The sequence below is a fragment of the Panulirus ornatus genome, chromosome 29 (genome assembly GCF_036320965.1).
Source record: "Panulirus ornatus isolate Po-2019 chromosome 29, ASM3632096v1, whole genome shotgun sequence".
NCBI classification, from domain to species: domain Eukaryota; kingdom Metazoa; phylum Arthropoda; class Malacostraca; order Decapoda; family Palinuridae; genus Panulirus; species Panulirus ornatus.
In genome coordinates this window covers 1,345,426-1,359,595 of record NC_092252.1, presented here as the reverse complement: position 1 = coordinate 1,359,595, position 14,170 = coordinate 1,345,426, and the positions used below count along the sequence as shown (strand labels likewise).

The 14,170-nt window shown below is 38.9% G+C and overlaps 1 protein-coding gene across 3 annotated transcripts in view; it reads right to left on the bottom strand.

The window, feature by feature from the left end:
- Positions 1-14,170, bottom strand: part of pav (kinesin family member pavarotti) — a 40,207-nt gene that overhangs the window by 13,130 nt on the left and 12,907 nt on the right. For all 3 annotated transcript variants that reach the window (XM_071678951.1, XM_071678953.1, XM_071678952.1), the window contains exons 8-12: positions 11,654-11,792; positions 7,683-7,882; positions 5,684-5,842; positions 3,741-3,903; positions 2,618-2,826 (exon numbers count right to left, since the gene is read on the bottom strand). In XM_071678951.1, coding sequence (XP_071535052.1) covers positions 2,618-2,826; positions 3,741-3,903; positions 5,684-5,842; positions 7,683-7,882; positions 11,654-11,792 — 870 coding nt within the window. The remainder of the gene's footprint in view (positions 1-2,617; positions 2,827-3,740; positions 3,904-5,683; positions 5,843-7,682; positions 7,883-11,653; positions 11,793-14,170) is intronic.

The window sequence follows — 14,170 nt, the reverse complement described above, 5'->3', positions numbered from 1 at the left end:
TGATAATTTCTATTTTGATGAAAGTAAATGGGCAATTAAGTATTTTGACATAATGTCAAGATGTGTGGTGATACATGATGCTTTAGATGAGTATTTATGAGATGTCAACACCAGGCTGCTCATTGTTCCATAATATTATTTAATTCTTGCACTCTGTGTAATTTGTTCATCAATATGAATGTGTGTTATGAACAAAATTGTATAAATATAGATATATAATGATAATATATAATGATATTATATAATATATAATAATAATAATATATATAATGATATATAATGACAATATGTGGTGTGAGGTGGTTTGATCGAGTAAGTAATGTAAGGGTAAGAGAGATGTGTGGAAGTAAAAAGAGTGTGGTTGAGAGAGCAGAAGAGGGTGTTTTGAAATGGTTTGGTCACGTGGAGAGAATGAGTGAGGAAAGATTGACCAAGAGGATATATGTGTCAGAGGTGGAGGGAATGAGAAGTGGGAGACCAAATTGGAGGTGGAAAGATGGAGTGAAAAAGATTTTGAGTGATTGGGGCCTGAACATGCAGGAGGGTGAAAGGTGTGCAAGGAATAGAGTGAATTGGAATGATGTGGTATACCGGGGTCGACGTGCTGTCAACAGATTGAACCAGGGCATGTGAAGCGTCTGGGGTAAACCATGGAAAGTTCTGTGGGGCCTGGATGTGGAAAGGGAGCTGTGGTTTCAGTGCATTATTACATGACAGCTAGACACTGAGTGTGAATGAATCGAGCCTTTGTTGTCTTTTCCTAGCGCTACCTTGCACACATGAGGGGGGGAGGGGGTTGTTATTCCATGTGTGGTGGGGTGGCGATGGGAATAAATAAGGGCAGACAGTATGAATTATGTACATGTGTATATATGTATATGTCTGTGTGTGTATATATATGTGTACATTGAGATGTATAGGTATGTATATTGCGTGTGTGGACGTGTATGTATATACATGTGTATATCGGTGGGTTGGGCCATTCTTTTGTCTGTTTCTTTGCGCTACCTCGCTAACGTGGGAGACAGCGACAAAGCAAAATAATTTTTTTTTTTTTTTTTTGCTTTGTCGCTGCCTCCCACGTTTGCAAGGTAGCGCAAGGAAACAGACGAAAGAAATGGCCCAACCCACCCCCATACACATGTATATACATACGTCCACACACGCAAATATACATACCTACACAGCTTTCCATGGTTTACCCCAGATGCTTCACATGCCTTGATTCAATCCACTGACAGCACGTCAACCCCGGTATACCACATCGCTCCAATTCACTCTATTCCTTGCCCTCCTTTCACCCTCCTGCATGTTCAGGCCCCGATCACACAAAATCTTTTTCACTCCATCTTTCCACCTCCAATTTGGTCTCCCTCTTCTCCTCGTTCCCTCCACCTCCGACACATATATCCTCTTGGTCAATCTTTCCTTACTCATTCTCTCCATGTGCCCAAACCATTTCAAAACACCCTCTTCTGCTCTCTCAACCACGCTTTTTTTATTTCCACACATCTCTCTTACCCTTACGTTACTTACTCGATCAAACCACCTCACACCACACATTGTCCTCAAACATCTCATTTCCAGCACCTCCATCCTCCTGCGCACAACTCTATCCATAGCCCACACCTCGCAACCATACAACATTGTTGGAACCACTGTTCCTTCAAACATACCCATTTTTGCTTTCCGAGATAATGTTCTCGACTTCCACACATTCTTCAAGGCTCCCAGAATTTTCGCCCCCTCCCCCACCCTATGATCCACTTCCGCTTCCATGGTTCCATCTGCTGCCAGATCCACTCCCAGATATCTAAAACACTTTACTTCCTCCAGTTTTTCTCCATTCAAACTTACCTCCCAAATGACTTGACCCTCAACCCTACTGTACCTAATAATGTGAAGCATCTGGGGTAAACCATGGAAAGCTGTGTGGGGCCTGGATGTGGAATGGGAACTGTGGTTTCAGGCATTATTGCATGACAGCTAGAGACTGAGTGTGAACGAATGAGGCCTTTGTTGTCTTTTCCTAGCGCTACCTCGCACACATGAGGGGGGAGGGGGATGGTCTTCCATGTGTGGCAAGGTGGCGATGGGAATGAATAAAGGCAGACAGTGTGAATTGTGTGCATGGGTATATATGTATGTGTCTGTGTGTGTATATATATGTGTACATTGAGATGTATAGGTATGTATATTTGCATGTGTGGACGTGTGTGTATATACATGTGTATGGGGGTGGGTTGGGCCATTTCTTTCGTCTGTTTCCTTGCGCTACCTCGCAAACGCGGGAGACAGCAACAAAGCAAAATAAATAAAATATATATATATTTTTTTTTCTTGGATGATTAATTTCCTTAAACAGACTGATATCCCATGTTAAAATCTTCAATGAAACCATAATCACCTAATCCTTATCATAAGAACAGATACCTACAGAACTTACCTACTGATAATGAAAGGACCACCACATATGACATGTAAACATATGCACAATATCCATAAGACATAATAAATATGTCATTAAACTGATAACTCAGCATTAGAGGTAGTAATATACTCTACAAAACTTTGAAAATCAAATGGCATTTCTAGACACTGCAATATGCTCACTTACCACAGCATTGCATTCATCAACTAGATTGTTGTAATCATTAAATTTTCTCTGCAAGCTTTCATTTACAGACTCTGCATTAAGCAGCAGGGACTCCAAGGTGCGGACCTTTGACATAGCATCATGATAGAGGGAACGAAGACTGGTTATCTCCTTTTTCATTATGATGCTTTCCTTTTCCATCACCACGATGCCTGAGCGCATTCTGAGAACTGTTGAATTATAGCATTAGTGCCATTCTCCACAACAACTTACGCATTATCTCATTCTAAAACTAGTATCACTTATTAGTTGAATTCAGGAGACCTATTCAATATATTTTCTTGTACAATCAAACAACTCACTACAAAGTCCATATATTTCCATCACAAATTCTTTTATTAATCTATGTATATTACTTGAAAATAAATAGAAGTTTTAGCCATGTGTTTGTCAATCTATCTATCTATCTATCTATATCTCTGACACTTGTTTCCTCCTGAAACTTCCTTAAGGGAGAGGCCACTGTAACGAAATCTCCATAACTAATGAACTACAGTTTTGCATTTTACCCTTTAGTGCCTCACCCTAATAGGCCACTGGCAGAGGGAAACTCTAACGCAGTTTTTAGATGCTCCAACCTAATGTTCCTTGTGACTTCTTCAACCTAATGTAACTAAATAATGTTCTAACCCACTACTTTTACCTAATGCTCCTCCCTAATGTTCTTACCTACTACTTCTTCCTAATGTTTCTACATCATGCTCCTGCCTAAATGTTCCTACCTACTACTTCTATCTGTTGCTCCTACCACTTTGCCAAGAGGCAGGGGTAGTGCATAAATGCTCACCACAAGAAATCTTGAGTTACAAAAATAAGCAGTGTAAGTTAAGTGTTATCAGGTGGCCTATATAACAAGAAACAGTAAGTTTGTGGAGAGAATGCCAGTAGTCCACATGTTGGTGAGGCACAGAGAAAAGACAATTATCTGGGTCAGAGTGCAACTTGACAACCACTGAAGTGTTGGCTCACTACACAGCCATCACTAGAAGTACTAGTAGTACTGGTAACATACCTTTCTGATTGTTGACTGCCTACCAACTACTACCTACAGTCAAGCTCCAACATGATGAAAAAATTCACTCACTCTTATCTTGCACATCAGCATTCAGTTTCTCTCTACTATGAATCCTCTTCAATAAGTATGCCTTCAGTTTAGCTATGACTTCCTCCATGACTTCTGTAGAATATGTGACAGCAGGCCATTCAGGGGCCAATGTGTAGATAGGAGTTAAATCAACTTCCAGATTCTAAAACCAAAAAAATTCATTGATCTCTTAGTACAGGATATAAAGTCAAAACATATGCCTATAAATGATAGTGAAATGTGGATAAGGTAAATGAATAAAAAAAGGCTTCATTTTATTTTCTATAAGAAAAAATATTGCTGAACTAAACCACACAAGAAGTTACAAACATAAATTTCATCTTTAATTTTAAAGAAAATTTCAAGATTCAATAGAAAAGGTATGCACATTACACTAATCCAATACAAAGTTAGTCAGAAAAGGATTTCTTCACTTAATCACTGACAAGATTTTCCCAAAATGGACACATTTCACCCAATTTACTAACTTTTAAAAGCAAAATGGCACATGCAGAATTTTACCTAACATCAGTCACCAAAGACCTTATATTTCCATATATCAAAGAATTCTGCATGTCAGTAGTGGTTTGCTTAAAAAAATTTTTTTTTTACATACAAATGCTTCTCCCACCCTAGTGAGGTAGCATCAAGAACAGACTAACAGCAGCCTCATTTACACAAATCTGCTCTTTAGCTTCTCATGTACAATACACCCAATGACAGTACATTGCCCCTCCATATACATCACTCCAATTCATTCAATCCTATGCATGCCTCTCACCCTCCTGAATCTTCAGAACCCAATATCCAAAATTCTCTTTCACTCCATCTTTCCATCTCCTTGGTCCTCCCTTCCCAACTCCTCTTTCCACTTCTGAAAAGTAAATCTTCTTAGTCAATCCTTCACTTAACCTCTCCATATGTTTAAGCAATTTAAGTGCATCATTGTTAGTTCTCTCAATCATACTGCACTTACTACCACAAGTATTTTCTTACACTGCATTCTTTACACAATCAATGCACAACACACCACATCCTGTTATGAGGCATTTCATTTCCAACATGTCCATGCTCTTCCATCTTTTACATTCAGGGCCCATACAACACTGTCAGGACTACTATACTTTTAAACATACCCATATTTGCTATTACAGACAGTGACCTCTCCTTTCGCACACTCTTCAGTAAAACCATAACCTTAGTCCCCACTCTCTCACCTTATGTCTTTTTCCCCATGGTTCCATCCATAGACAAGTCCAAATCTAGGTATCTTAAGCATTATACTTCCCTGGGTTACCCCAATTCAGACTAATTGTTTAACTAACCTATTACATCTTCTTGCTGCACCTCATCACCTTAGGTTCAACTTCATTCTTACACTTTTCCTTCCACACAATATTCCAAATTCAGTCAACTGCTTCTGGACTTTCTCTTTTGAGCCTGCCTCCAGAGCCAGACCATCTACAAACAACAAATAAATCACCTCCCTTGGCCCCAAACTCCTAATTCACAGTATACTGTACCTGCCACTCAGTCTAAAGATACTTGAATTCATCTCCCCAACCACCCAATCCATAAACAGATTACATAACCATAACATAATCATACATCCTTCATGCAGATCCATTTTCATCAAGAACCAGCTCACCTTCATCCCATACTATTCATGTAGATGTCTTATGGTCCATGTAAAAAACTCCTCATTGCAATTACCCTATGTATTCAGGTAAAAAGAACAAATGGGGGCAACAGTCAGGAAAACAGGTGGCAAATTGGTAAGAGGCCAAGAAGAGGGGAAAGAGATGGAGTTAACATTTTGAAAAACTATTCAATATATTTTATGATACAGTGGCACATGTTGTGTGTTTAGAATGAGTAAGTCTTGACAAACGGTTCAATAAAAACATTAAACAATATTGATATATTCAATAAAAAAAACTAACCTTAATATTTTCACCCTCAACATCCAGCCTTCTGCGAACTTCTTTGAAAAGCTGGTTGGCACGTCTTCTTCCTGGAAGTAATCCTAGGTCATGCCTTGTAGATTGTACTGATCTCTGGATCTGCACCTCAGATGCAAGCTCAGCAAATTTCATCACAGGCTAAAATAAATACATACATCAAAACTGCTTAGATTATTGAAAAGGATTACTTCACCTCATTCCTCAAAAACACAAGGTAATGAAATGGAAATTTTTTTCTAAAGGCAAACCAAGCGCAAATCTATCATGTAGAAGAGCTTTTCACCAAATTTTTCTAAAATTGATACTTCCCACGACACAAAAGGTTAAGAAGCAGCACTGAAGTTTACCAAATGTGGAGACTATTTTGTCATGACTGTTCCCTTGAAGGAGTTCCTGAAGGGAATGGGATTTAGAGATATAGACGGATAGACATATAAAAGTTCTAATTAAACAAAGCATACTTGCACCCAAATTAAAGAAAAAAGGATCAGAGACCTTGGGGAGAACTTTCTATATTTGGACTGTGTGAATCAAAGCCAACAATAATGCTATACACCTGTGTAGGATTCACCTAGACAAAAGAATTCATGGAATTTTTTTTTTAGTTGCTTGCTATTTCCCATGTAGGCAAAGTAACACTAGCAACACATAAAGAATATCTGAATTTGCTCACATCCACTCTGATGTTCCCCTCCTCAGCAAAGCCTCGTGGAACATTTTATGATTTCCCAACCATTTCATATGCCCTGGTTCAACTCACTAATTGCACGTCCTCCTTATATTCCTCATAAACCACATCTCTCCAATTCACTCTCATCCTTCTGAATGTTTAGGCCACAATAACTCAGCCTCTCACACTCCAACCTTCCATCTTCTAATCAGTCTCTTTCTTTCCTCTTGCAGTCTCCATTTACTCATGGTCTCTAAAAGTCCAAACCATTTAAACATACCCTTGTTGGCTCTCTCAATCATACTTCACTAACTACCAAATATCTTTCTTGTCATTCCTTGTACAATCAACCCTCCCCATGTCAAATGCTGTCCTATAACGTTTCGTTACAATACATCCACTTGCTTTCATTCTTTTGTATTCAAGGCCCAGACTTGCTCACATAAAACATTTTCAGGACTACTGTACCATCAAGCATGCCCATCTAAGCCCACACAAACAGTGACCTCTACTTCCACACACCCTTCAGTGCACTCAGGACCCTTGTTGCCTCCTGCACTCTATGATCCACTAATTCCCATAGTTCCATCTGTTACCAAGTCCATTCCCAAAATATCTAAAGCACTCCACTTCTGCATTCTCCCCATTCAAACACAAACAAAACTGGCCTACTCCATGGTAAACCTCCAGTAACTTACTTTCATTCACATTAACTCACCTTCCCTTCACACACTCCTAAACTTGGACACTAGCTTCTGTAGCTTCTCTCCTGAGTCTGTCACCAAATTGTGTTATCTGCCAACAGTAACTGAAGCACCTCCTAAGCACCCCCCAGTCCCTATCATCATGTAGATCCACCTTGTCTCCAAGAGCCTTACACCTTCCCCATCCCATTCATATACAGATTAAACAATCATGATGGTATCAAAAACCCTTGATACAAGTAACACAGCCAATTACAGTACCAACACCATTATTAATGATATGTCAGCAATGCAAAGTTCCATCATGCTGCCTTAGTCTCAAGACTGAATTACCACCTCCTACTTCTACTGCTCAACACAGAGCAAGATACATCTGTCAAGGTGCAGTAAACTTAGCAAATGGCTGAGTAGCAAGCATACCCCTGGTTTACCGTCTAACCAAAATGAAGTTTATCAAAACTCTAAGACATTTTTCAAGCCTGAAAATGAGCTAAAGACAAAAGTTATTCTTAATAACATGGTAAATGGTGTTCAAAGTGGTGGATTTACTCGTCATTCTCTGCCAAAGTTACAATTCCTCTATCATTCAGAATTAGATACTTACAAATGTTTCATCATAATCATCAGCTCTGGGGTTTACACACACTACCATTTTTACTTTGCCCTCTCCATCAAAGTAATTCTTAAAGTAGTGTGTGAGCTTCGAGTCTCTGTAGGGAACTTTCTTTGATCCTCCTGTAATCTGATTTTCTCGTAGGACTTCAATACAAGTTCTTAGATTCATGAGTGAGTTATTGATGTTACCTGAAAGTAAAAACTACTGTCATAGCACTTCACTCTCCATAATATCAGACAGTAACCACAACTTTTTCTTCAAATACTAATCTGATTCATAAAATAGAAATTTTTCATAATACTTATAGTCTAACTCTTAATGCATATGACAAACAGTACAACAGTGCATCATATTTACAGCCTGAGTTAAAATGAAAATTTATCAAAAACTGCACACTACAAATCAAACTGAACTGTCAATAAGAAAATCAGTTCTGATTTAGTCAGACTTCTCAGCCTAAACAGGGCAAATCAAGGTCATGTGTTCCAACCTTTAGCCTTAGTTAATTTGGTGATATACTACATTATAAATTCCAAAAATTAGTAGAAAATCCCAACAACAAACCTCATCAAATATGTCCTGTGGCTACAAAATCATGATCACTACAAAATGAAATTTTAGTTAAGTTGATTAAAATTTTCAAAAAAGCTGAGAAATTCCCTTAACTTTTATATACAACCTTATAGGAAACAAAAACCAAGTAATACGTATCACTCATGTTCACCATTTCCCATGTTAGTGAAGTAGCGTTATATCTGAAATATTTCTGAGATTTTTTTTCTTACCATGACTGACATGACATGGGCAAAACTTGCCCCAATCTTAGCCAGTGCAAGTAAAATGAACCTAAAGCATGAGAAAAAGAATGGGAGGAATTCATCACTGCTTCTCAGGAGTTTGTAACCCTCTCTTAAAAAGTAGAAACATCATAGAAAGAGAGAAAGATGATAAAAGGAAGAGAATTTCAGTTTCACCATTCAACCCCTGTGTGGCCTGTCTTCATAAAGAAACCATGGGAAGCAGCAGCAAGATGCAAGACATGGGTCCAAACCCTTGTGATATGGACACATGCAGACAGCTCACAAAAGGAATAGTCAAATAAACCTGAAAAACAAGGACAGGACAACCTCATCAAGAAAGACAGAAAGGGATGGTTGGAGATGTAATGTCAGCAAAATTAATGAGATGGAAGGTTTTGATTCCACTTTGGTTAATAGAGAGATAGAAGAAGAACCAATCCAGTTATGTAAGCACTGCTCATTTTGCAGTGAATAAGTGCCTGTAAATATGATGTAGCTCCTCAAAGAATTAATTACAGAACCTAAACAACATCACCAGCTTTTCAGGAACAAAGGCTATCACATGTGAAATGTCACTGTCAGGGAGATATGTGAAATGAAGCATGGTCTGAAAAGGTGAATCTGGGTGTGCTGAAAATGGTTCTGGCGTATAGGGAGTATTAGTGAAGACACTCTGACACAGTGGATACTACCTGTCTGAAGCATTGGAAGTATGGGGGAGGGGTTGATCAAGGAAATGGAAGGATGAAGTAAAGAAGAATTTACAAAGGCACAGAGGCATTAACATTCACAAAAGTGAGAGAGGTACATTAGATAGAAAAAACTGGAATGACACAGCATACGGAAGGGGCATGTTCTGTTAACAGGTTGAGCCTGAGCATATGAGGCAATCAAAATAAGTGAGGCTTAACTGTAACTGGTAGGCTCTGGTTTTGGTATATCATCAAGACAGCTAGAGGCTGGATGTGTGCAAAGGACATCCTTTATCTGATCCTGATACGACCTCACAAAGATGGGAAAGCCAATTAGGAATAAAATAAACCTATAGATATAAATTCTTTTGTCTGTTTCCTTGCGCTACCTCGCTAACGTGGGAGATAGCGACAAAGCAAAATAAATAAAAAAATAAATAAATATCATACAAATAAGTTCATTCATTGCTAAGCTATGCTGGTTATACTATTTTACTAACTTTTTTTTTCAGATTCCAGTCATGTATAAAAGTACTTTCCAAAGTTGGGGCACGATAAAAAGGCCATATAAAGGTGAAAAAATGGATGAAACTCAGAATAGGCATATCTATACAGCCATATGGATCTATAAACGAAATTTCATCTAATCATGATCAACGGCTGCAGATCATCCCCACATAACCAAAAATGTCTTGCAGATATCAAGCTATACCAAGTGCACAAAACTAAAGATGAAGAGAAAGCAATACAGACAAAGACAAACAAAAATATATAGATAAAAGATTGAAAAATTATGAAAGGGCTCCATTCCAAGGTGTTGGTCTTAAAACATTACTTCTATCTATCGATCTATATCTCTGACGCCTCAAAGGAGTGGCCATGGCAACAAGGTATCCATAACCAAAGAACTCCAGTGCTGCTTCTTAACATTTAGTGCCTCACCCTTAACAGGCCACTAGCAGAGGAAAAGTCTAGTGCAGAGTTTGCAGGGGCTACTGCTAATGTTCCTGATGAATACTTCTAATGCTCCTACCTAACAATCCTGCCTAAATGTTCCTCCCTACTACTATCTACTGCTCCTACCATTTTGCCAAAAGGCAGGGCATGTGCACAGTACTCACTGCAGAAAATCTAGAGTTATGAAGAATGAACTGCACGAGGTCAGTGTTGTCCAGCGTTACATATTACAAGGAGAGATTGTATGTCTGTAAACAGAATGCCAATAGTTCACATGTCAGTGGGCCAGAAAGAAAAGACAGCTACCTGGGTCAGAGGAGTAGTAAATAACATACAGTATTCTGGAAATAGCATAAAAAGAATAACCCCCCACATGTCTCCTATGGGTGTTTCCAGACTCTGCTTCCATGTGGTAGCAACACGTGTGGAAAGTCACAAAAGTACAGTACAGTCAAGGACCTTTCTGCCCTAGAGGAGACCTTCTTACCCTACTCCTGTGTGGAACAGCCTCAAAGCTGCAGGAGCCCTATAGGTGGGGTCCTTGGGTTACAAAGCAAATAAGAGAAGTGAGTGTGGAGAGCTAGAAAACCTTCTTTCCTGCATCACTTTCTAAAATAAACAGAGAAGGAGCCATGTGAGAATTTCTTTCTTAAAAAGGCTCAGGCTAGGGTGTCTAGATAAAAACTAGGAAAAAAATCCAACAATTACCACTTAAAATGAAGTATTCATGCAACCCAGTTTATTTACAAAACAAATCCTATCACTCACTTATGATGGAGATACTTTATGTATGCAAGCATGGTCCAGTCTCAGAAGTCAGGTGACATGATTTGCCACCTCAGCTACCCTGTGGCACTGAGAGTGGAAGGGTGCTAACTTTTGCTCGCTGTCCTTATATCTAATAACATTTTCAGCGCCAAGTGATATCTGTCCTCTACCAGTAACTAATCATGGGTCCTAAGAAGTTTCCCAGAAAAGAAAGGCCCATAGTCTTGCATGAAAGCAAGAAAATTTATCAACTCGCAAGATTTCAATGTGTTCTGAGAAAAATTATTACCGAACTCCAATCCTAAGCGTTGATCATAAAACATTATTCACAAAAACAATATGCCTGCAGACATCCGTATAGTTGCAAATATTACTCACAGTACACAGTATAATGATTAGACAATAGAGTATGAAATTCTTTTACAAAGAAAAATCTCAAGCACATCCCCTAGTTAAGGATTAGATTCCTAAGCCTAAGAAGAAAGAAAGGCTTCAAACATACCACGTGGTATCTTGTCATACTATAGTACAGTACAACAAAATGGAAATGGGTGAATTCTGAAATGAATGGATCATGTTAATATCTCCCTCATTACTAATTCTACTAATTTGCCTCATAAAAAAAAAGCATGTATGGTACATATAGTGCATTTTGGTGACTGGATAAAGGGCCTGAAGGATCCATCAACTTCAATTCAGTGAGAACAAAGACAAATCTGTCGTGTAACAACACTCAACTTACCTGCTTCTTTGATCCTGTCGCCTACTGCTTTTGTACGGATGTTACGCTCTGAACCTGCCAAGTCCACCAAAGAAAGCTGAGATACAGTCATGGCATTCTTATCTGTGACGACATCTTCACCTTGTGCATCAAGAGGCGCCTATAGAAATGGAGAAGATAAATACATCTAATCTTTGAGGTATTTCTATACTTGATCAACTGAAAGGTGTTACCAGACTCAGCCTGCTTAAGGTTACACCACAAGTGAAAAGTCACCTTTAGTGAGGCTGCATCATCATCAGTTGATAAAATAGAGTAATCTTATCAAAGAACTTCTTGCTTTCAATAAGTCCACGCCATCTTTTACTGAGATAAGCACAACCTTGAAGTAGCAGGAACCCCTGGATAAGGGTCTTGGAATTATAGCCCCAGGATCCCCTTGTAAGAGGTTCTGGAGTTGCATAACAATACTGATGATAATTTACAGATCATGGAAACCAGAGCCTTGATGAAAGGCAGCATCAACCCCATAAAACATTAAGTCACACTATGGTCACCTATTCCCTAAAAACCAGTCATTTATAGGCCTAACAATCAAATAAGTTTACTTAAATGCATCTGTCCAAATTCTTACTGGCTTTGCTTGCTACCAGTTAACTGCAAACAAGCAGCAGTTCACCCAGTTGAAAGTTAAAAACCAACCACTTCCGTAAACAGACAAACCCAATTGATATACAAACCTGTTACAACTAGCGTTAGGCACCGATAACTAAAAAGTTAACTTCTATAACGATAATCCGATAACGCCAATTCTCAAGTCCAATATCAATAATCCGATAATTTTCATACTTACCCATCAGAAGTTAACAATAATCCAATGACAATAACTTTTCTAATAAAAATTAAATAAACAAGGAAAAAAGCTTCAAAATCTAAAAAAAGAGCCTATTAATGCTAAATCCAAGAATTATTAAGGCTGGTGACATGGCCTCTGACAATTTTCTTCATTGGGTGGCATTTTTAGCACTCAAAATACAGTAATTTGTTGTTGTCCTTGTCCTCATGGCTAATCTTGAAGTAGTGCTCCAGGTGGGGCCAGGGGTTTTGGAAAGGCTCCTGGTCCTGGCTGGTGGCAACCTGGCTGTCATATGGCTGAAAAGTCTCCACCAGAGACAGAGTCAGGCTGAGACTAAGAAGTACCTGAGGCAGAGGCAATCTCAATGTTCAGAACTTCGTCTTGGTGTTCCATGGACCATGGTACGTTGTAGTCTTGTGCTATTGTAAGTTAACTTGTAGAGACCAGACCGTAAGAAAGAAGTTAGAGAACTGAACGCACCCAAGTTGACGATGATACTGAACAACATTACCGGCGACTGCTGATAACGGCCAAATCCACAGTGTGTGACAGGGTTGCTAGGACTGTCCTTTTAAGGACAATCTGTCCTTTTTCTAGATCAAGTTGTCCTATTTATTTTGAGAAAAAGAACAGCCTATATCTGCCTTTTTTAAAGTATCTTATTTACATTTCTGCATAACAATTACAAAGTTCATAAAACTTAATAGAATTCTTTCCCTGTCAGATAATTGGCACTGTCAAAAAACAAAATCTATGGACACGTCCACTTCCACTTGTAACCTTGCACTGCACCTGTTCGGTAAGGAAACAGTATAGGGGAGGGAAGAAAGGGAGGACTAAGGGAGTTAGAACCAGGGTCCAGGAGGGATTCAATAATGGTGTGTTTGGTGAGTGAGCTATTACTAACATAAAATGTAAGGCCAAAAATTAGTTTTTAATATTCATTTGTATTATTTTACTAACAATATCATTTTCATTACGATACAGAAATAATAAAAATGAATCAGTGCATGATTAGGTTGGACATATGAAACAAATGAACAATATATCTGAGCTATATATTCAATATGCGCAGGAGGATGGATGTGCTGGAAATGAGATGTTTGAGGACAATGTGTGGTGTGAGGTGGTTTGATCGAGTAAGTAACGTAAGGGTAAGAGAGATGTGTGGAAATAAAAAGAGCGTGGTTGAGAGAGCAGAAGAGGGTGTTTTGAAATGGTTTGGGCACATGGAGAGAATGAGTGAGGAAAGATTGACCAAGAGGATATATGTGTCGGAGGTGGAGGGAACGAGGAGAAGAGGGAGACCAAATTGGAGGTGGAAAGATGGAGTGAAAAAGATTTTGTGTGATCGGGGCCTGAACATGCAGGAGGGTGAAAGGAGGGCAAGGAATAGAGTGAATTGGAGCGATGTGGTATACAGGGTTTGACGTGCTGTCAGTGGATTGAATCAAGGCATGTGAAGCGTCTGGGGTAAACCATGGAAAGCTGTGTAGGTATGTATATTTGCGTGTGTGGACGTGTGTATGTACATGTGTATGGGGGGGGGGGGGGTTGGGCCATTTCTTTCGTCTGTTTCCTTGCGCTACCTCGCAAACGCGGCAGACAGCGACAAAGTATAAAAAAAAAAAAAAAAAAAAAAAAAAATATTCAATTTATATAACACGTGACATATTATCAAA